This window comes from Phalacrocorax carbo, chromosome 17, assembly GCF_963921805.1.
Source record: "Phalacrocorax carbo chromosome 17, bPhaCar2.1, whole genome shotgun sequence".
In the NCBI taxonomy this organism is placed as follows: domain Eukaryota; kingdom Metazoa; phylum Chordata; class Aves; order Suliformes; family Phalacrocoracidae; genus Phalacrocorax; species Phalacrocorax carbo.
This window is the reverse complement of record NC_087529.1, coordinates 9,292,592-9,316,621: the sequence shown is the minus strand read 5'-3', so window position 1 is coordinate 9,316,621 and position 24,030 is coordinate 9,292,592. Positions and strand designations below refer to the sequence as shown.

Here is a 24,030-nt window from a genome sequence, read left to right as displayed (position 1 = left end):
CCACAAAGACCCACGTTAGAAGCAAAGCTCATCAAAGGGTTTACTTTTACAGTGGGAAATAAGTTATTCTATTGTGAAGTTCTAAAGGCTGTGTCTCTGCAAGGGTGCCTTCTGCAGCACAGCCCAACAATGTCATTATCAATCTTACGGCTTCCACTTTGTTTGAAAAGCTGTGGTTGCTGTACAAAAATTGACTGTACCAATTAAAGGGGGAGTGAAGCAGCATTACACGAACGCTGGTGCTGTTCACAAGAGAAATATGCTGATTTACCCTTTTTTCAAGGTTAATTTCAGTTCAGTTTGATCTATGTAGCAATGTCATGACCTCTTTTGTTGCTATTCAGTAACAGCTAGCATCATTAAAAAGGTGCTTGAGGTGTTTACTATTGTTGGTATTCCTGCTCTTGGTTTTGGAGAAAGATCCCCATTTTGCTGGATGATCTGGATGTGAAGTTGTCTCTCAGCTCTCCAAACTGTCTTGTAATGTCTCATTTCACCACAACAGCCTGAAGCTGTTGGGAGGAAGACAGGAGTGATGGGACAGGCACACGCATCCCTCACCGGTGATGGAGACTGACTTTTGCTGTCTGGTTCTGCAAAGGCAGATGTGGAAGTTTGTCCTTGGTATGAACAGAGACAGATTTTCCTGCCACAGTCCTGCTCCTTCTGGAGACAGCTGAACTTGAGGAGCTTTGCTGCTTTTGCTGTTCTGAATTTCAGCTCAGCAGGACCAGGGTGAGCAATGGGTAAGATCAGCCACCTCGGCGTAGCCAGCCAGCTTCAAGCAGGTCAGGCCATTGGCACCTGCCGTAAGGGCTTTGAGGCACGTGGAGCCTGTGTGGATTGTTATAAATACCACGAGGTCCAAGGGTGAGAGCAAATGTGTGGAGTGCTACACCTGAAAGCACTGTGTGGACCTGGGCAGATCGGTGCATGGTGAGAAGTTTTGCTTTAATAGACCAGGTTAGTAACAAGTGAAAAACAATCTTTCCTCACAACAGGGACAAGGATCCAAGAGCCCTTCCTGGTTACATGTGAGGATATGTAAAATGCATGTTTATTCTCCAGCGGCTGTGAAGGGCAAGTTAAGGAAACTTAAACTCAGTTGTGGAAGAACAGGCTACGAGGCTGTGGTTTCTTCTTTCCCCACTCCTTTTCTTCAGGCTTTGTCCCCCTAAAAAAAATGGCGGTATAACCAAAAATGGTCTCATCTTTCTTATTACAAGGATGAGTTGGTTCATCCAACTTGTAAGATCAGTGTCCAAATGAGGTAATAAAAGTAACCCTCTGATTTTTGTAATATGAGAGTTGGATCAGAAAGCAAGAAGCAAGAATAAACACAGAACAAATGGAATGAAAAATGACTCATTAGGGACTGGTGCTTATATAGCCCTTGGGGAGGAAAGACTCTGAGACATGGCTGAACTGGGCAGCAGAACAAACTCTTTACGTGTCTTATGCTCTCCTTAACGCTGCCCTAGGTTGTCCTTGTGGCTGAAGGAGATGTTTCTGCAGGAAAGGAAGTGAAGGGAGATGAAATCAGGTTCCATCCTTGTCTCCCCTGTTTCGTTACCCCGTCATCTACGCAGGATGGAGTTGGTCTGTTCCATTTGCGTGATACCAGACCCGTTTGGGTCCCACAGATTTGAAAGCTTGATTGATGGTGTTGAGCTTGAAATCTACAGGCCATGGGAATCTACATTCAGGGAAGATAGTGTTGAGCCTGCGGTCAAGGACAAAAAGCTGTGCAGGCTGGAAGAAAATGACCCTCTCCCCAAGCCCCAGCACGCCAAACCTTACTTGACTCCCATAACATCTTACTTGACATCACTACAGCACCCCCTGACCCTGCTGAGAGCCTCACTGGTGGGAGGGCAGAATGAACCCTGCTTTTATTTCATATGAAAGGTTTCTCCTTAGGCCAGCACAACTTTTTAAGGGGAAGAATGTACAGCCCTTCCTTTCTGAGTTTCCTGAGCCTGATGCTGCCCTCCTGTGTCGCAGGACTAAGGCCAGGCAAACTCCACTGAAGCTCGAGAGAGCTGCAGTGTCAGGAGAGAGCGGCACCGCTGCCCACGGCAGGTGGTGCTAGCAGGAAAGCAGGCAGCTGCAGAAAAATTTCTGCTCATTTTGTTTGCCCAGTTTCTTTTAATAAACTCCACTACAGAGCTATGGCCAGTGCGATATTAATCCCAGCTTTTTGTTGGAGCTTGAGTGCAGCATTTGATCTGAGTTGATATAACCCAGTCTTATCTCCTGACACCGCTTTCAAGAAGTTCGTGGCATTTCACTTACAACTTTAATGCAGGGAGATAACATTACATATCTAGTGTCTGATTGATTCACTGTGTGATTGATAAATGACATGCATATTTTTTGCATGAAAACAGTCCTCGTAATGTGATTCCCCACACAGGAGAATCTGAAAGGTTTTCAAGAAAATCTTTGTACTCTGCACAGAGTTTGATCAATACATTGCTATTTATATGAAATCACCCCATTTATTTGGAACAGATTACCCCACAGCACCTTCACTACCCTATGCCTTTTGATTATGAAGCACCATTACTTGGAGTTTTAATGTGTAATCATTGTATGAAATGTTTCTGTATCTCCCCCTTCTTGCAAGCAGCTACATGAAATACTGGCAGCTGTCTGGGATGTTTTATGGGGTTTGTCTTTTTCTCTGATAAACAATAAAACAATTTCCTGCTGTAGTGGGGAAATATCTGGAAAATAGAAAATGTTTCATGGTACTGTGACATGGCTGAGAGTTTGAGAGGGAAACCCCAGTTGCTTGGCTGTGAGGCTGCTGCTGGTCCTGTAGAGTGGACATTAGAGCTTGCTTGATATTTCAAGGACCTTCATGGATTTTTCGTGTTGTGTATGTGATTGCTACTAGCAGTTGTTTTCTTTCTGTTCTGAACAGGAAGGTGGCTTAATCTCTTAAGGCTTCCTAATGGCCCTTTGCAGAATCTGCTTCTTTAGCTCCAGTAATGCATTGAATTTAAGGAGTGTTTGGGCTATTTCTGGCTGGTTTCTCGTAGCAATAGCAAACTTAAATCAATCCCTGTAAAAAATCTTAATTTAATGCAGAATTTCTGTAGGTCAGTTAACGTAACAAATGTCCCAAAGAATAAAATGCAGCTTCCTAACTGATTTTTAGAAGGGGGAACCGTGAACCAAAACTGGGTGGGGAAACAAAATTTTGTATCAGGGTTCATATCTGAACTTTGCTTCTATCTCATTGGCCTTTTTCTGATCAGCACTAATCATGCTTATGATTAGGACACTTGAGTCGGTTTGGGTACGGGCCTTTCTCATTTGGGCATGTCTCTGTCTTTCAGAATGACTGTTAAAATCCTTTTGTTCTCAAGTCTAGTAACTGTTGGATCTTATTTCTTATCACTTTAGGATTGAAGGAGCAATCTGTCCCCTAAGACTGTTCCCTGTGTTTACAAATTTGGCATTTTTAGTCAAATATATTTGATATTTTTATAAAATAGCTTTGAAAAAATCTGTTCTCCTATGACGTGCAACTTAATTTGGCAAGCAAATCCTATGTTTGCATGAGGAAATGCTTTCAGTGTGTTTAATACCTGGGGACATTGTTTACAAGCTTTGTTTTTTAAAAGAAATATTTTTGTGGACAAAAAGTGAAGAGCCTAAGGGATGTAAGTGCTCAAATCCGTTGGTAATCCCATGCCCAAACATGCAAACTTCCACCTGATTCTGAATCAGAAATTGAGAATAAGGAAAGAATGAAATAAGGAAAGAATGATTGTAAGAGAAGAATGACTTTGGTCCTTTTTTTTTTAACTTTCACCAAGGCAAGACAGGAAAGGACCAAGCCCCTTATCTTTTCCAATTGTGACATGCTCTTCTTGTAGCTTTTCATTTAAAGTCCAGTGGAGGAGGAGAGCATGCAAGGCATCTCAGCCTATTTGAGCTAGCTGATGTGAATCTCTCAGCCAGACTTGAGAGCTCCTCACCTGGTAAGAAGCAGAGCGCTGATCTCAAAGCCATTGCTGAGAACAGATGTTACTTTGTCAAGACGGAGTTCGTCTCAGGCTGGCCTGGATCCAGGTCCGTAGCACTGCTACATCCCCAGCAGGTGACAAGCAATAGGTTGGGCAGAGAATAATGATGTGATTTTTAAGGGTGGAAGGTTACAGCTCCGAAGTACTTTTATCAGGTGTTTTAAAGTAATGGCGGGGAATCTGATTTCACTCTGAGCTCTTTTGTGTAATTCACTGTGCAATGAGCTCTTAGCACAGCATTGAGGGGTTGCTGGATCCTTTCCACATCTAGCTTCTTCCCCTGGCTTTAACACCTCGGGGTGCCAGCGGTGGCAGGCTGCATGCGCTCACAGCAGCAGAGGTAAATCCCCAGTGTGTAGCAATATCAGAGAAGCTCCGAAGGTGCCTCAGGGTGCAGTGACCCAGTAAGGCCACTGCCAGTCCTTCCCACACGGCTGCGCTCTCAAGCAAAGCCCTGATGATCTGATGATCTACTGAACATTGCCTGTATTTCATCTAAACTAGTAGGCTAGCCTGTGCTTTTGTGTCTTCTCTCCTCTGATTTCCCCCCAGAAGATACCTGCTGATGAAACAGACGCATTTTGCACCCTCTTTTTTGGGAATCCTGTAAAATTGTACAAAAACCTTTGCAGAAAGAGCAGGAACTGCGCTACCTGTGGATTGGCAGAAGCCTTTGGTCCACATTTATGTCTTCAATGCAATAGCTGATGACATAAACCTTACCTTTTGGTCTACATTGGGTCGCTACAATGACATCAGCTATTGCTCCCCACATAATTTATCAGTATAACGAAAAATTCTCCATGCAATAATCACCTTGTCCCCTTTGGCCAAAGCCGCTAAGAAGTAATAAGGATGAAGTCACACAGGTTGTCTCTGGGCGCTTGGTTCATCAGATTTTACTGGACACTTACTGAATGTCTTTTGGCTTTTGAAACCAAGCAGTTGCATCTGCATTGGAGCCTTGTGTTCACAGGTTTCATATTGCTACGAGAGAGATACGATTCTCCATCAGATTTTGTAAAACTCCCTGTTTAGCTCTGTCTTGATGAATGATTAAAAAACTCTTACATTTTGCCAAATAATTTGCTATAAAGAAAGATATGTCCAACAAGTTATGCAATTACCCTTATTAATCAGTTTGTGTCTTTACAAGATCAAGGGAATCTTATTTTACACTGGAATTTTTAGTTGATGAGCTGGATTCATGCAGTTTCTTTTCCTCCTCTTTAGAGAGGGATGGAGGGGAGTTAATTCCGCCAATGCTTCAAGAGACCAAATATCCCCTGTTTATTAATTAATAATATCCATATGGATTTTGTCAAATGATTCCCTCTGCATTTCCATGGAATTTTATCCAAAGAAAAAGCATTCTGAGCACTGTTGTATCAATTCTGAAATCTTTGGAAGCCCGTCTGTTCTTGTCTTGTTTCTAGCACCTACTAGTAACAGAACATCAGGAATGCGAGCAGAGGACAGATGATGGGAGGAGGCTGTGTTTGTGAAATCTTCTTTTGATGTGTGGGAATAACCAAAATAGGGTTCTTGAAAGCCACTACAAGCCAAAAAAGGTCCTCTGACACTGAACATCTCAAGAAGATGAAAACCTTCCTCCTGTTTCCATTGTCCCTGGCCTGAGCTTTTGATCTGACGCAAGAAATGTGGTATGTGTCTGAAGTTTAGAAAGTTTATGCTGGCAAATAGAAAAGGGGGAGGTGGGTTGAGTAAGCTGGGACTGAGCTTCAGGCACATAACACTAATGTCCCTGCTGAGGGCCCTACATGTGAGCGGGCCCCACAGTGAAGAGCCAGGCTTTGAGCCATGGGAGAAGACCAAGTGCCAGATCCTGTACAGAGGTGAGCCCGTCGGCTCTGCGGGACTCGAAAGGCCCAGGGGTGAGTTTTGCAGGCAATAACCGCTGGCGCTGGCCTGCAAGCTCCTTGGCCAGTGCAGTGCATCATCCCTCCTGCATTCCCTTCACATTCACACGCCGTCTCCTACATCGGGCTCGTCTCCCGCTGCGGTGTTGGCAGGAAATGCGGCCCCATTTCAGTTCTTTCCAGCTTTCTGACCCAGTTCAGCTACATCTGAGAGGTGGGGTCTGGAAACCAGAGACAAACCCTCATGCTGGTGGGACCTTTGTTGCCAGAGGCTGCAGTTCAGCGTGTCCATTTAGTCTCCGATTTGACTTTTTGCTTCGATATGTGCAAAAAGACAAAAGCCCAAGTGTTTTCACAGAATCACAGGGGTTGGAAGGGACCTCTGGAGATCATCTTGGCCAACCCCCCTGCTTGAGCAGGCGCAGCCAGAGCAGGGGGCACAGGACCGCATCCAGGCGGGGTGTGAATGTCTCCAGGGAAGGGACCCCACAGCCTCTCTGGGCAGCCTGTGCCCCTGCTCTGGCACCCACACGAGAAAGAAGGTGGTTTTTTTCTCATATTTAAGTGGAACTTCCTGTGTTCCAACCTGTGCCCATTGCTCCTTGTCCTGTTGTTGGGCACCACTGAAAAGAGTCCGGCCCCATCCTCTTGACACCCACCCTTTAGATATTTATAGGCATTGATGAGATCCCCCCTCAGCCTTCTCTTCTCCAGGCTGAACAAACCCAGGTCTCTCAGCATTTCCTCATAAGGGAGATGCTCCAGCCCCCTGATCATCTTCATAGCTCTCTGCTGGACTTACTCAAGCAGTTCCACATCTTTCTTAAACTACGGGGCCCCATACTGGACACAGGACTCCAGTTGCTGAGTTGAGGCCATCCTTCACCTTGTGCAATGCAGCACAGACTGGGGAGGAAAGGCCTTCATGTCTTCTGCAGGGATCTGCTCTCCCAACACCACAGGCAGCAACCATAAGCACTGCCCTTCACTAGTTCCCTGTACCTGCTCTGGTTGGTTGTGTGACTAACGTTAGCCATAGCATCAAGACATTTCATTTATATGGTGGCATTAGGATGTTTTATGTCTCCACGAAGAATGGAGGCATAACTTTTGCATTGGAAATGGTATTAGCAACAGAGGTGGGCACTGCTTGCAATGAGGACTTCCAATCAAAACCACATGTTCTTCTTCACTTGGTGTTATCCCTCTCTCTACCTCAACCTTATTGACTAGAAAATACCAAGGCTTTAATACTGAGACTTTAATACATTGCACATTTTGCTAATTTGCTTTCTGGCTGTGAGCCTCTGTGGTATCATTTTCCATCAGTTTACTCAAAGGGCTAGAGACTTTCTTTTTTTGTTTAATGAAAGTGGGAATTCTCCTGGAGTCCCTTGACTATGGCAATGGCAGCCTTAAGAAAAACAGAACGTGATGGAAAATGGATGAATGGCTCCAGTGCTATTGCAGTAATGTGTAAGGACACTGTCTGTGCTGTGCAGGCTTATGAGAGGACACTCCTTGTTAAAAGAAGTGTGTATGGTTTGAGATTTTGAATGTGACTAAATCCCTTGTGCTTTTCCTTCTTTAGTTTGGCTCTGTGGATCTCACGGATATGAGAGCTCTCTTCTTTCTACTTTATTTCTTTTGGGCACTTCTTCAGTCCTAATCATAAACACTAGAATTTCTTAGCAACTAAGTCTGGAGACTTCCTCACCTCTACCTTTTTGTGCCCAGGGAAAATAAACTTGTTACTATGGCTTGAGCTTTAATGACTACTAAGTATATATAGTCATTTTATAAAAGAGCGTGCTGGATTATTCTGTGCATGCCTTTAAATCTTTTACAGTGTTTATCAGCAGAGCGCTCATTTAAAACATGTTGTTTTAATGAAAAGGATACCGTTGCCACTGTTTTGTGTTGATTATGTGGTAACACATTTTTATTATCACCCGTAAAAGTGATTTGGAGCTGTTCCACTCCAGATGCAACTTTCGGCAGAGCTGTGCTAGTGCTGCTCACGCCACCCGGGAGGGCCCCGGACCCCTGCAGTTTGCTGGTCTCTGACCATTGCTGCTATTGATTTAATATCAGTTGTTCCCACAGTACTGCTTGGCTGTGGCAAAATGTTATCCAAGACAGTCCTTCTCGGTCCCTTCCCCACAGCAGGAGCACCCCAATACTGCCCTGGCTGTAGCCCCTCTAATTTGCCACATCCAGGATTAGTTTTGCCTCTGTTGCTGAGTGGACTTTGGCAGCATCCAGGTGCTTTGCTGGGAAAGTAAGAGGATAATATAATAGTATATGGTGATTCAGAAAGGTCTTCAATACACAGTTGAGTCCTATGTCAATGGGAATTAAGCACGATTATGGTAAGGCACATGCTTAAGTGTTTGTTGAACTGATAGCATATTTCCTTGAAAGTCGGACAAATAAATCATTGGGTAGAAGCACAGAAGTGCAAGAGACAGACTGAACCAATTCCTTCCTTGCCTGGCGTCAGAGAAGCTTGATGAATAAAAGCATTGTGACCCGATTTCTTATTACTCAGAAAGCAAGACTCTGGATCCATGAATAGAGTTCCTCACAATAAAGGAAGAATTTTACTTGTTTGCAACAGCTGAGGTTCAGTTCCCTTGCACTTAACCTAGCTCCCAGTTTAATTAGTTTCTGATTCACCCCTGTCAGGCCAGTGCATTCTGCAGGAAGTTCATCATTTCTGGCGCTGCTGCAATACTGGCTCTCACCATGCCTTGTAATAAATAAGTGATAAACCTTGTAATAATTACAAGTTAAAAACAAACAACTGGAGCCAAGGCACTCTCATTTATAATTGCAGTGTGACTTCATTATGTGAAGACAACATAGCATGTAGAAGCTGAAACTTCTAGGGATTTGGTGGAAAGTTTGAGCCTTATTCTCTTTTATTTCCATTATCCCTAAATCAGTATTTGCTTAGGTGGTTTCCAAATAGGAAGAGGCGGCGCTGCTGCACTCCTCGTGTGTCCAAACCATAGTGTTGCACTCCTCGAACAATTTTCCCATGTAGCTTTGTGCTTAGAAAGCAGACTTTGCTGAAGATGCTAGATGCTTGGATCAAAACTCTTGTTCTGGAGACCCTCAGCCCTGCTCCTGCCCGATGGGCATCCTGCATCCATCCTAGGCAGGCAGGATGCCGGGGATCGATCTAGCTGCCAGGTGAGTGGCAGGGTTGCTGCTGCATCCCAGGCATGGCTAGGGCAGGGGCTGCTGACCCTTTGGGAAAGTGGGAGCAGCGCTTGGCCTCTGTTTAGCTTCTGTCTAGCAATTGGGGTAAAAGGCGTTTGCAGCCAGAGCATGTGGGCTTGGCAATCCGGCTCCCAGTGGGTTCATAATTGAAGGGGTAGTTAAGCTTTTTCAAAAGAAATCTGTAGACTACTTTTATGCCACCCTTGCTTAGCGGCTGGGAAGGCAGGGGGATGAAGCATTTACATTGAAATAGAAAAATTATTTTCTTGAAATCCTAATTTTGTGAAAACTTTAATTAAAAATGAATGTTCTCCTGGCCTTCACTTTAATGGAATTTGTCGGTGGGCAGAGTCCACTTGGGTCCTCCATCCCTCTGCTTCTTGTGGGTGTTTTGGTTTTTTGCAGCCATGTTAAAGGCTAACTTCCAGTTTCATATGGGCCACCAGCAGCCAGGGGAGCGCAGCTTTATGAACAGCTGCCAAATCACCCAGGGAAAACAGGGTCATTTTGTCAAGGACCTTATCTTGTAAATGGCCCAAATAGCTCAGGGATGCACATTGAGCCTGGGTTTATTTGAAGGTAGTGTGTTTACAAGTTATAGAAATAGTTGTGAGTTTGAATATCCTATTACTTCTAAGTAGAGCTCTTTGAGGAAATTGCCTACCTTTTTTTATTCACTCCAAAATTAAAGTACTTCAGCTCTTTAAGTGCTCCATATTATTCATCTGCTTTAATTTACCCAGCATTTCTACTTTGACTTGCAACCAGGACTTTTCCTGAGGCACCTCAGTTTGCTACCCTGTTCATCCTGCAGCCTTTCACTAGCTCTCAGTAATTTCTGACCTGATTAGTCTGGATTTCAACATGTAACCTACCAGGGAAATGCTATGTCCCCTATTACCAGCTCCCATCCTTGGTTTCGTGTTTATCACCAGGGAGACTATCCCATGTGAGGCTGACTCTCTCGGCAAGCAGTGAAGCCCTCTCCAAGGAGGGCATGTACAGGACCCTCTTTGCAACTTAACACAGCAGTTTCCTAGACTAATTACTGCCGCCTTCCAGAAAACCAGTAGAGCTTTAACACCAAAACCCTGCGGTCTGTGAGGCAGTTATCCACAGCTCCTGCTGGCAAGGAGAGGAGTTTCAGGATGTCTCAGGATTGCAATCACACGTGAAACCGTCCTGCTGACCTTGCTTGCCTTCCCTGTGTCCTCTGTCTAGATCCTTCTGCTCGAGGCTGCGGAGCGAAGCCCACCGTTGGAAAACAACCTGCCAATCACTGGGACGACGGCCACGTGGTACGACGACTTGCTGCCAGATGCCTTTCCCCTGCTAAATCCCAGGACTGTCCTGAGGAAAACAGTGGGATCTGTTGGTAAGCACAAATTGCACACCCTACGTACAGGTTTCCTGGAGGGTATCTAAAAAAGAGGCCGTGTCAGTCCGCTGTAGTATGGGAAGCTGCAGGGGAGCGGGGTTGGAGGGAAATGCTGACAGCTCCTTCCCTCTGCTCTGTAAAGGAGAAGAGGGTTAAGATTTTCAGATGGACAATTCCTCTCTTTTTTTGTTTTGTTTTGTTTTTCTGGGCACATTTGCTGCCATGTGTTTGATCCAGCAGGGAGCCGTCAGTGGGAGCGGCTGCACTCGGGCTGTGTGGTGCTGCCTGGTGAGTGTGGGGCAGGCAGCCTTGCTGGCATGGGTGGCTCTATGTCTGCACTTTGCTTCACACCCTCAGCAGGAACACCACAGCTTTGGTTTTTGCAAACACTCACTGCAAGGTGGGATTGTGCTTGGTAGGAAAGCCACCCTGAGGAAAGGCATTCTGAGAGCTTTCAGCCTCTGTTTTAGGGTCAAAATCAGCATTATTTAGCTCTAGAGCCAGGATTCCTTCAAACCAGGGGCTGTTCAGTCTAAGGGTTTAATGTTGTCTCATGTCTCTTCCTCTCCGCTGAGCTGTAAACGCAGAGGTGGTCGCATGCCAACACCCATGCAGACTCATGGACAAGGAAAGAATTAAATCCTCTCTGATCCCACCTGGCACCATCCTTTTAGCTGCAGGGAGCTGGATGCAATTTCCTCAGGGCCCCTTCCCACTGCCCACGCAGGGGTGAGGATCTCCCCGTCACAAAGAGAAGAGGGAATTTCAGCTTTTCTCTCCGTGTCTCTGTCTCTCCTTGAGTTAAGCCAGTGCAGGGCAGGCATGTTCCTGGAAGAAAGCAGCTAAGCTCAGGAACTAACATATTAAGCTCCATTTTGCCAGCCTTAACAGCCTGTCACTAGCGTCAATTTCTGTTGGCACAAGCATCTACTGAGAGCTGAATTCTGGTCCCTGGAAAGTTAGATTTCTGTTAACCTCAGTATGGCTGCTATGCCTGCCAGTGTGTTTCAGTGTATGTGTTTTAAGTCCAAAGACTGTGGATTTTGAGGCCTGGATAGGTTGAAACATTCCTGAGGAAACTCCAGAGAACCATCGGGATCACGGGGGGACAGAGTGCCGAATGCAGCATTTCCCCATCTGGGAGCGGTGTGGGGAGGTAGAGGACTGGGATAGAGGTAATTCTTCATTTTATTAGGACAAAAAACTTTCACATGAATAGCAACATCAGTTGCACTCCACATTATATTTTTTAAATTTACCATAAACACAATGGGCTGTTTTATGATCCCTCTTGTGGCATGAAAAAAAAATACACTTATAAGAAAATCTCCCTCTGAGCCTACTTGGCTAGACAGATCCCCACGCATTGAATTTCCTTGACCTTGGCATTCTCATTTCAAGATCCCTGCTCTCTGCTTCCAAAGCCCTGTCAGTTGCTCTGCTTGCTCCCAGAGCAGTTCTTTAGTTCTTTATCCTCTATAGGGCCTACTTTGCTTTTTCTTCTTTTTCCCTTTTTTTTTTTTTTTTGGTCAGAGCAGTTTATTATGGCAGCCCTTCATGACTGCAGCAGACTTGGAGCAACCAACATAGACCAGATGTCGTCCATGTTTATAATTTGACAGGATGCCACAACATGGAGGGAGGTTCGCTAACAATATGTTCTGCGAAGTATTTTCAGAACCACAGTGATGACTGCCAGGGACTGAATTAAAGCAGTTTCCCCCAGTGTCCATTATATGCTCATTCTGCCTTCTCCATGTCATTTATTTTAGCTGTTGCAGTATCTCTGCACCTGCACTTCATTGTACTAAAGTCAATCCAGCAAAGGGACAGACAGCTCTGTACCGTCTGCTTGAAGTCCTTTCCTCTCAGAGGCTCTGTACACGTGATAATCTCCTCTTGCTCAGCAAGGGGTGGCAAATGCCACTCACCGAGGCAGCAATGCAAAACAGAATGGATCTCCTGTAGGACTTGCATCAGGCTGACTGGCCCGATATCAGCACCCTCCACCCCTGCAGTAAATCCAGGAGGTAGCTAGTGATCACCTCCAAAAAACAGGTGATGTTGTCTGAGCTTTACGTGAGTCTGTCTTGTCAGCCAGACTTCCAGGCTGTGCGCACAGCTGGCGGCATGCATGACAGTCCTGCCCGTGTGCTACCAGGCGTAGTCCTTGCTCACTGCTACCATTTATTTTTCTAGCCTTGATTTATTTAACCTAGTGTAGAATAAGAACTCTAGTGTAATAACTGGGAATCAGGCATGCATCGGACCATTTCAGGTCAGAACAGTGTCTTTTAGCAATTAGAAGTGATCAGTTAAGTTGCTTATTGACACGTGGTTGCCTGCTCAAGCCCCAGCCCAAGCTCAGCAGGCTTCAGGTGCTTGCTTTGCTGAAGAGCTCTGGGGACGTTTCATGGATCTGGGTCCACATTTGGCTTCCTTCCCTGGCCACACCAGTTTCTACCTACAGTTCAAAGCCAGACAAAAAAGCGCACTGTGGATTTTAGTGAAATGTAGGGAATTTCATGCAGTTGATTTAGGATGGTGGGGGACTGCCCGTTTTGCATTATTTCAACACCGTACTGTGACTCGTTGCTCAAAGCTGGCCCCAGGTTCCCTTACAGAGATTGTAGCCTTAGGACATCTTTCAACAAGTGTAAAGTAGGTGGAATTCAAACCTGAGTGTCCTGTGTGGTGTGGGGCTATGAAAAGCTAAGCCTCTGTCCCTCCCATCCCCTTTCCCAGAGTTTTTGTGAAATACCGCCTACTTTGCCCTGCTTTTAGCCAAAGCAAATCCAAATCCTAGCTTGTGTGCCACCAGATGGACAAAGGGCAGAACATTAGCGCCTGACACAAAGATGGTTGATATGGACTAGATGCTTTGAACGATGGGAGTGTTCCTGGATGACCTAATAGCTCTCAGCTGGCTGATACCTCTCCAGGCTGAAGTCCAGGAAAACTTGCTACTGTTTATTAGGGTAGTTATTTCTTCTGTGAGTGATAGGGCTGAGGATAGACAACATTTAAAAGCAATCAGAGCTGTTGAGACAGCTGCACTGCTGGCCTTTCTGATCAGCTTCTTAATCAACAGGATACATCTTAACTGAGTATTAAGAAAATATATATACTGTGGCTGAGCCAGTTGGCAGCAAAAGACCTAATTTTTCATATCTTTTTTTTTTTTTTACCCTGACCCTCTTTACTAGAGCCTAAAGGACACCGAGGTGCAGAGGAACAGCTAATACCACAGGGTAAGTCAATGGTTTCTGCTGTTTCCTCTTTCAAAGCTCAAAGTGTTGCTATCCCCAGTCCTGTACATGATATGTCCTAAGAAGCAGAAGGGTCGTGTGGCCAGGAGTCCTCAGTGAGGCCTCACAGATACAGAGAGGCTGGGTTTCTTCTTCGGGTTTCTTCTTCTTTATCTGATCGTGGGCTGCTCTGCTTAGAGAGGCGAAATGCCAGCTTTATTATCTTTGAGGCATTCAGTTCCCCCAGCACACAAAGGAGTGAAAGCGCTGCGCAGTGGAGAAGGCAGTTCGCTGGAGGACAGGTCGCTAGAGCCAGCAAGGTGTGTGCTGAGCGATGGGAGAAAACGCTGCTGCTATTGGCATCGCCTGCCAGGAGCACCAAGAGCTGCCGGTGGTGTGCTGAGCATTGTTCTGCTAAGCTCCACGCAGAGAATACCCTGCTCCTGTACAGAGAAAACCTTGGGGAAGGAAAGGGAACAGATGGTGGGTTGCAGGTTAATGACAGGGCCAGGAAGAAAATCCAGGTCTCTGCACATCTGATTTGGTCTCCAGCAGTAGAATACTCACCCTCTGCCTTTGTAGTTTTTCCCTATGGCTTTTTCTTTCATATTTTTGGAGGATAAATATTCACCACAGGCTTCAGCTCTCTGAAGGCAATGCCACTGCAGCAGAGCTGATTTATGCCAGTTGAAGATTTGGCCTATTCACTTCCCTCCCCCTTTTTCCCTGAATCCTTCCCTCTTTCTTCTCCCTTTTGCACTTGTCTCTTTTGCACTGGTAACACCATTTGTCACCAGTATGAGCATTTGCCCGACACATTACTCAGTGCTGCTTCTCCTAGTCTTTCCTTCAGCACTTTCTACCTTCAGGGAAGTAAGTGCCAGTTTCTTTAAAGCTTCACTGCAGCTGCGTGATTGAGAATGCTAGCAGCAAATGGTTGCTCTTGGTCTGCAGGAGTTCACAGGATTGCGTTATAAAGGTTGAACTGAAGGATTGAGGCTGATTTATACAAGCGAGGAAATGTTTTGACCCACACTCAGCAGCACAGTGCGTTGTGCTTGCAAAACAGTGTTTATCCCGTTCTTCCCTCTATGCTGGAAAGGATTTGCTGCAGTAAAGTTTCAGGTGTGTTGGGGGGTTTTTGTAGGGGCGAGAAGCTGTTTGCAATGTTGTGAACAAATGCTCTTGCTCTCTTCAACGGGCTCCTGATCACCTGCCTGAGCTTGTCAAGTACAGCATCCACTGTCAGGTGAGATCCATTAAAGGAGTCCCTCTATTCACAGAAAAGTCTGCAGTTTCTGTCCTGTGGGTAAGCAGATTGATCCAAATTAAAACCTCACCTTAGTTCCTTGTTCAATACTCAAATCAGATCTTTATTAATAACTGAAAAACCCAAAAATACTCCCACACAAAGCCTTTGGAAAATCTCGTTTCTTCAGTATACCTGGTTTCACTGTGGATTAAAGAGGAATAGATTTCATTTATGTAAGAAAAAATAATTCGGGCATCTCTCCAAAATGGTAAAAATAGAAGAGAGGAAGGGGAATCTTCCAAGGGGGTCTAATATTGGGGGATTATTGCTTTGTTCTGAGAAATGCAGGGAGTTTGGATGAATGTCTGGGTGGACAAGGTTTTGTGCCCCAGGTGGGCTCTCCCACAGCTAGAGTGGGAACCTGATCCAAAGGTGGGAGCTGCAAATCCTGTGAGCCATGGGTTTTATGTAGCCCTGTTCCCTTTGGTACCAGCTGTGAAGGTGTCAGTTGGCCAGCTTCTTTCCTTTTTTCCTTCTCTCCCGCTATTGCCATCCATTCTCTTCCACCCCCTACATGCAGCAGGTTCTCCTGGCACTTCTTTTGGAGGGTCCAGTGCCTCTTCTGATACCAGGGAGGGGGAAGGACACTGCTTAATAGTTTATCAAAATGGAACTTGCACTCTGCTGGGTTATGAACTTACATAATATACAGACTAAAACTTGAAATCTGAGCGCACTGAACTTTGGACTCAGACAGATCTTCCTCTGGCTTTGTAGCTTGCGTCTGCCTCTGCTTTCAAATACTCAGAGCTCTTTGGTAGCCCAGAAACCAGGAACCTCTGACTCTCTTGGCTCTGATAGTTAATGCCTTTATTGTAGCCATTAACTGCTTAATCTGAGCAGACAGACTAACTCACCCATCTTTCTAATATATTAAAGGCTTCACTGATGTTTGCACAGTATTTAAGTGTATCTTTCCAAAGGAGCTACTACATTTGTGAGCCAAAGACACAGTGTTTTTCTGAAAAACTCTATAAAATTGCCAAGTTTTGTTGTTATTTTGATAGTCTAAAGAAAACAACATTAAGATTTTTATTTAGTGTCATCAGAAATAGTCACTTTTGGATTACAAATGCTGCCTGCACCTTTCATAGCCTTACTGGGGTCTGAGTGGACTTGCCAAGAAGCATCCCGCTGGGCTGTAATTACTGTTGCCGATATTTCCAGATGGGTTTGCTCAGCACCCTATTCATTGATATAAATTAATAACATCTAATTACTTCAAAAGTGTGGGTGCATTCGTTTCAGTTTGGGATGACAAATGCTTGTGCACAGCATGGTACACTTGTTAGATGAATGAAAACAGGGAAACGTCTTTGATGCAGAATCTCTGGGTGGTATGTATAGATCAGCCAGAGTAAGTGGGAGGCAGGGTTTGATTTGCTTTTGCAAATATATTTTGTGTATTTTGATACATTGGGACCACCATGGAGCTGATGCGTGTCTCGGGGAAGCTAGCAAAGGAGTGCCCAAGGGATCAGCCAGAGCCATTCCGCCTTGGGAAGGGGGCACTGTGGGCTGAGCGTAGCTTTGGCCAGCATGTCCCAGCTGGAGGTACACATCCTGCTGACTTTTTGGGGTGGGCCTTGTGCATGGGGACATGCATATTTCTTTAAAGAGTGGGGGAAGAAGAGGAGAAGCAAGGCCCTGTCTGGCTCTTCTGCCCTCCATACCAGCCAGCTCTTGCCACCAGTACCACCCTGTCTGCGCTGTCTGCGCAAAGCTGCATTTCTCCTTCTTCCACCTTTGAGTCCCTCTCCTCTGGTTTATAGGTTGCAAAAGACCTCTGACCTTAGCAGTGTCCTAACCTCCAACTAATTTCCTTTCTGAATGTTTTCAGGGCTACCAGGACAGGTTGGTCCTCCAGGCCCGGTCGGACCAACTGGTCTTCCAGGACCACCAGGGCCAAAAGGAGACAAGGGACAACCTGGTGAGAGGGGCCCAGCAGGGCCGCCAGGTAAGTCCTGGAGGAGGACAGCGCTACCGTGATAGGAGATACACTTCATACAAATTGTCTGTGGCAACAGAACATAAAAGGCTGGACACACAGATGCTGAGCATCTTCAGTTGCTATTGAATCTGTTCCAACGAGTCCCCTGGGCACTGAAATCAGCCAGCAGCTCTCAGAGTGGGCAGTCACCTGCATGGGCAATGGCAGTCCCTGGGATTTTCCATGGAGCTGGAGAGAGCTTGTCCCAGAAAGCTACAGAGCAGGGTCATGTTTCCCCATCCTGCTCACGAGCTGTAAAAGCAGTCTCGGATCTGTCAGCCTCTGGAGAAGAGCGCTCCCTGTTTAACCCTCTCGCTGTGTACCTGTTTTAACTCACTTTTTTCTCCACCATTTGTGTCAAGCTGTCAGATGCCAGGATGTCAAACTGATGATGCTTTGTATGTAAAGGGAAAAGGTTATGAGGCCATTCTTTGAGTACACTCCATTCCTGAGCTAGGAGACTTTCTTTGTACCAAAAATGTTCCTAAACCTTTTGAGGAAGGCAATACTACACAATAGGTGCCAGACCTCAGGCTCTGTGCTTTCTATGTGTCTAAAAGGCTGTGCCTTATAAATCTGAGCTCAGGAAAGATTGGAAACTTGGAGCGTGCCTTAAATGTGAGAGCAGCTCTGAACGTTTTTTGGCATTTTCTGGCAACCTGTCAATGGCTAAAGTCTGGCCAAGGATGTGTCTGCCTCTTGGTTTCTCAGTTTGCAATGAGAGCCTTCAAGCCCCACAGGAAGCAGAGTTGTTCTGCTGCTGGGCTGACTGGGTTTCCGTTGTTCTTTCTGTGCTTTCCTGGCAGTAAGGTGACGTACAGGTGTACGTGGAGGGGAAGACAGAGTGGTGCTTGATTTCACGACTTGCTGCCTTTAGTTTCTTGCTCAGCCTCAGGGAGGGGATAGATTTTACTCCTTCTGGAATTAAGCTTTGCAGCACCTTTGAACCAAGTAAGGCTATCTGCTTTGCAGAGGAATACGCTAAAGGCAAATAATGGAAAACTGGGAAGCTGTTCCTATTCCCCCCCACTCCTGATTCCCACAGTTACAGTTCAGGACAGAAATAATTTGTCTTCTTACTGCCTTTTTACGTGGTAGCATCACTAGCACATCTTCAAATGCATTAACAAATCCTCTCCTGCCTCTGCACAGGGCTGTTGGGACCTCAAGGACCAAGAGGACTTCCAGGAGAAACCGGGATCCCAGGTCCCCCAGGTCCTCCAGGGCCACCAGCCACCCCAAGCCTCCCTCTTACCTTCCAACAAGGGGTTCTCTACTCGCTCCAGCCCACAGCTGAAAAAGAAAGTAAGTTTCCTCCTCGGTTCCCATTTTTCTTCTGGTACATCATCAGAGTGGGCAGGCACGGAGCAACTCAGCTTTTCCGCCCACCTCTCTGCCAGGGCCCTGCCTTCCCTGGGGGAGCAGCTAGACAATCTGCCTCCATTGTGTGGGTCTCTTGGAAGTTCCTGTTCAAGACGAAATAGGTAAGGCTTAGAAGCTAGAGGGGTTGACCTCTCCAAAATGAGGAACTAAGTCACTCATCTTCTAAAGTCATCAGTGAGACCAGAGTTTGGGGGATTTATGGTTGTCCCCTGTGCCTGTTTTTCTGGGCTCATCACAGCTTTGAGGAGGCAACTTCATGTCCTTTAAGCTTCTATCGTGAGTAGCTGTGGAGAGGGTCTCTAGTGAAATAGCAGAGCTCAGGTAGCATGATGAGATAAGTGGGTAGAGAAATATCGCAGTCTGGCCGATTAGGTGCTGATGCAATGAAACTGCGCTATTGAGAGACCTCTTGGTGCCGCTGTTGCCGTGTTACAGAGCTCAGGGCTGCTCAGAAAGCTTGCAACTCTGAAATTACATAACTTAACGAGGACATCTGTTAAATGTGTCTCTCCTCCTGCCCCTGCAGACGCATCTTCCACCTGCGTTTCTGGTGCATCAACATTATCCCACATCCTTGCAAAACACAGAATTATAGACTCAAAAGCCCAGACCAAGACCATGATTTTCCCTTTCCAATAACTGGAGGGTCAGGGTTTCTTTGAGCCTATGGTGATTTAAAAATATATTTATTTGATTTGTGCTGTGCACGGCAAGAAAAGGCTTTCTAGGAAAGGCACATCATGCACTTTTATCTGAGTGCTCTCAGATTTGGGCTTGATTCTTCTGGTCCAGTCTTGTGTAGCTGGCATCTAATGATGATAAAGCAGAGCTCAGCTATATCTCCACTTGGCTTGCAAACTCCTGGAGCCCCGGCTCTGTCAGGTCTCCCATCTCCACTCCCCCAGACTTCAGCTGTGCCTCTTCCCCAGTTCTGCTCACGTCTAGCTTCAAAGCTCACTTGTATTAGTTACAGCCAAGGATCAGTAAGTCTCCCTGTGTCTGACAGTTTTCTAGAGCTCTCCTTTCCCTTCCACCCACCCCGCTCTCCAGACTCCTTTTCCCGAAAGTGAACAGATGTATTTTTAATTTGGGAAGAATTTTAACAGCTCAATTTCACATTCGGATACTTAGAGCGTATGGCCAGGATGAAATAATTGTAGTTCAATACTAAGATTTTCAGAAAATGTAGATGAGCTGCCGTGTTCATGAGCCTTATAACAAGACAGTTTTACATTACAGTCGCCTCACTGCCTTGATCTCACAGGATCTCACAGGATCAAGCCAAATGGTGCATTCCGCATTCAGCCTTTTATTCCAAAGGATCCCTAAGGATGGTTTGGGTCCTGCTGCTGCCCCCTCCCCCCAACCACCCTTTAAACTCTTTCTTGCAGAGTAGTGGATAAACTAGAAAGTATATAAAGGCACTGGTTACATGGCCTTCCCAGCTGATGTGTGAGGATGGGGAACTCTGTATTGTCCCAAATTGGGACTGGATAAATGACTGGATAAATATCTGCATGAACTCTGCCAACACGGGGCAGTGACAGGCTCCCACAGGGACTTGAAGACCATGAGTAAATGGCGACTGTTACGTCCCTGGGGCAGCCCTGTACATCTCCTCCATAGCTGTGGTGGATTTCTTGGTTTGCAGAAGGAGTAGCCCAAAACTTTATGACATTTTTTCCCATTCTAAGAATTTTTCTGAAAACAATTCTCACTGCAAGTATGTTGTCTGTCTGGTCGTGATAAAGTTATGGCAACATCAAGACCATTTTCTTACAAAACTTACCATTTTGCTTATGTGTTGGGTGATTTTGCCTACTACAGGTTGGTGGAAAGCTGATTCTCTACAACCGATAAAACTTAGCCTTGTAAATTCTGGGTAGATTTTTAAAAATTTATTTATTTTCGGTGGAACACATCTGAAAACTATAAACACAAGATTCCAGCTGCTGACAGCAGAGGGAAGCATATTCCTGGTAATGGGCACGTGCACGCACGGAGATGTGAGAAAGCTGTGTCAGATTAGTAGTAGTAGTAGTACAGTGTTTGGTTCTGTCTGAACATGGTTAATGTATGTGCCTTTATTAATCACAACAAGTTCCTGTTGGCAATGTTTATCAGCAGGCAGAAGCCAAAAACGGGGAGACAGATATTTTCTCACAGTTTCACTGTGCTGCGGTAAAGAAATTGGTCCCAGTTGTCTCCCTCCAGATCAGGTAGCAGAAAGAAATTAAGACAGGATTACTTCATTTCCATCCTGTCTCAACAGATCAAGCCTATAATGGGGGAATTTATCCCTTAGAAACATTAGACATCGGCCAGAAGCTAAACCGCCATACCCCACTGATGAGGCTGCTGCTACAAGGATTGCTTGCTTTCTCTGCCACTTAAAAATGAGTGGATCAGGTATATGGTCTAGAGTTAGCCTCTTTCTCGTGCTAAAGCTAAGGCAAATTTTAGGAAAAAGAGAAAAGAACACAACTTTCACTCTGAGGGCTGTGTTTTCTTACATCTCAAAGATTTCAGTTTGCAAAGGGCACATGAGATAACATTAACCTGTTTTGCAGGGAGAGTAAGGGGGAAACTGAGGCACAGCAGGCTTGCCTGTGTGCCCAGCATGTCACTGGTGAAAAAGAGTGTAGAACAGAGATTTGTGAAGTGGCATCCCAGTGCCTGCTGCTGTGCGAGCCCTTCCTGAGGAAGGGAGAGCAGAGGAAGCAAAGGGGAAGGGGAGGAGGAAGGGAATGGCATTTGATTTAGAAAACCATACCAATTGCTTTCAAAGCTGTTTATGCCTGTGCCTCTGAGATGCCCTGCCATGCTGGCAACGTTTCTCTGCCTCGTTCAGAGCATTTCTGTGCTGTTTCAGGTTTCCCCTTTGCAGGATGTTTGTGCTCTCTTCCAGAGAACGTAGGTGCTTGTATCTGCCCAGGTCAGACTGGTTGCACTCTTCCTCTTGGTTTGGCTAGGAGTTGGAAAGCTCCTGGAGCAAATTGCGTGTCAAGGTCCTCTCAAGTGAGGCAGGCAGTTGTCTGCCTTCTGCTTTGGTATATCCAGAAGCACTGAAACAAAATCACAGAATCACAGGGGTTGGAAGGGACCTCTGGAAATCATCCCATCCAACCCCCTGCTGGAGCAGGCACCCCCAGAGCAGGGGCACAGGGCCGCGTCCAGGCGGGGTGTGAATGTCTCCAGGGAAGGGACCCCACAGCCCCTCTGGGCAGCCTGTGCCCCTGCTCTGGCACCCGCACGGGAAAGAAGCTTTTTTTTTTTTCTCGTATTTAAGTGGAACTTCCTGTGTTCCAACTCCAGACCTTGAGCTCAGCAGAACCTGGTCAGCACAGGAGATGGCTGAGAAGGGAAGATTCCCTTTACCATTTGTTGCTGGAGCTGTTTTGTGGCTGCTATAACAACCTTCAACTGCAGTGAGCCCCAGAATGTCTCCCCCAGTTTATAAGGAGAAGGGATTTTATAAGGCAATATGAGTTCTTCCTGCTGCTTTATGGGAATATGAAGAGAGTCCCTTCAAAAACGTGAGGGTTGTGTTTTAACATGCTTCAATCCCATTTCACTCACAGTATGTTTCACTCGGAGCTCATCCTCGAAGGAAGCCTTTATCTGAGTGAGTTTTGTCTGGCCAGGCATCTGAGGAAGGAGCCGCTCTGGATTCCCTGCATGTCCATGCTCCTATACCATAGAGGCCAAATCAGGAGCTGCTGAGCTCAAGGAGTGTTGAGCAGAGCTCTCTTCTGTGTCACAATTATGGGATCACCCTTCATAAATAACTTTGAGTCAAATGGCAGGATAGGTGGATTTGTGGGAGTAACTCTGTCATCATAATAATGTACCATTTAGCTGGAATGTTTTGTAACCCAAATCTTTATCCCTGGCTTACATCCAGCAGGAATTAAATCCTGGTTGTTTGCAGCCCAAGCTCCCCCCCCAGTCAATGTGCATTTGTTTTTGTTGACCATTTGTTCTTTAAAAACAAAAGGCTCTGCAATTGTTAATGCTTTCACTGCTGTTCGATGCTTGTTTCCCAATTTCATCTTACTCCGAAGCCATGATGGATTTTGACATAGTCAAATAAAACTCAAATTAATTGGATTACACACTTCACTTGGGTACCTTTCCTTCTGAACATGAAAACAGTCTCAGTTGTTTTGTTTCAGGGCTATGAAGAAGGGAAGATGGATGGGGTTAGAAACAATAGCCAAAGAAATACCTGTTTGCATTCAGGCTTTAGGCATGAAATTTGGTTCTCAGAGGGATCTGGGTTAGATCTTGTACTGTTCTGCTGCCAGGAAGGCATTGCAGAGATATACTGTCATCCTTGGCAGTTAAAGAGATTTCACAGTTTTCCCTAGGAACTGCTTTCAAACAACTAGCTTGAAAGTCCTCTCTATCATTGCCAAGACTCCAGAAGTTGAAAAGGCTTCATGGTGTGTCTGCTAACATTTCAGGAGATTTCAGTTATGTCCTTTGGGCTGGACTCTGCAGGGTAAACAAACACCCTTCTGATCTTCCTGGTGTCACTTGATATTTACATCAATATAGCAGTGAGACATTTGCAGTCTTTTACACCTGCAAAGGGTTCCCCTGAATTCTAGTCTGCTGAGTTACAGGGATGGGTGGAAGGAAACATGAGCAAGTTTGAGGTCATGGGCACAAGGAGATGGATATTATTGCTGCATGGTGGCCTCCAGCTATGGAAAATGTGGATTTTCAGAGAGTTTACTGTCCCAATGACTAGGAGCCAACATCCTCATCCAGGTTAAATGCAACAGGAAATGTGCAGTTTGTCTTATAGCGCTGGTCAGGACAGTGGATTGCAAATCTTAGCAGCACCGGGACATGGGGCTTCCCATCCTTGCTTTGTGACCTTGGTGCCTTGGTCGGTCATGGAATTTTTTCCCCTAGGTTTCCACAACTGTCAGATAGCGTTGTGGAATGCTCAGACGAAAGATTCAGGCATACAGGTACTCCCCCACCCCCCGACTACTAGTATGCTACAGGTTGCTTTTTAATATATAATTCTGTTTTTTCTATTCAGCCTATTGGTTCAAGCATGAGGGAAGATGGGGGCAGCTACAGGCTGCTGATTTTTATTCCTAACAGGAGGGGACTGAGAAAGATGTGCAAAAGCACAAAATGCTCGGAATTCCTGCTGATGCCTTTCCCCTCCCTGCTCTACTCCCATTTCCATCCATTTCCCAGAACTCAGTGGACCTACCCAAGCTGGCCAGTTGAACACCTAGAATAATCCTAAATGGCAAATGAGTTTCCTGAGTGTGTGGAGGGGGCAGAGCACACCCTCTCCTCGGGCTTTCCTGTGGCCTCAAGGTATCTCCCACCACCACCTTGACGACAGGGTGAGCTTGCCGAGTTGGTGGGATATGCTAGGCTGCCAGGCGGGCTCAGCAGTTCACTGATGCCAGGCAGGAGGGAGCTCCAGATCCACATTTGATGTCTCAGGTAGCCGGAAGCCAGATGTGTCCTGGAGATGGCAATTTTTGGGTCAGTTATTGCTGTACATGCAGAGCCACTCTTAATCTGCTTTGGCATTCA

At 45.8% G+C, this 24,030-nt stretch overlaps 1 protein-coding gene across 8 annotated transcripts in view; it reads left to right on the top strand.

Moving 5' to 3' along the window:
* COL26A1 (collagen type XXVI alpha 1 chain) overlaps nt 1–24,030 on the top strand; it is a 196,430-nt gene that overhangs the window by 150,968 nt on the left and 21,432 nt on the right. For all 8 annotated transcript variants that reach the window (XM_064468207.1, XM_064468200.1, XM_064468202.1 and 5 more), the window contains 4 exons: nt 10,370–10,523; nt 13,733–13,777; nt 16,927–17,043; nt 18,229–18,381. In XM_064468207.1, coding sequence (XP_064324277.1) covers nt 10,370–10,523; nt 13,733–13,777; nt 16,927–17,043; nt 18,229–18,381 — 469 coding nt within the window. The remainder of the gene's footprint in view (nt 1–10,369; nt 10,524–13,732; nt 13,778–16,926; nt 17,044–18,228; nt 18,382–24,030) is intronic.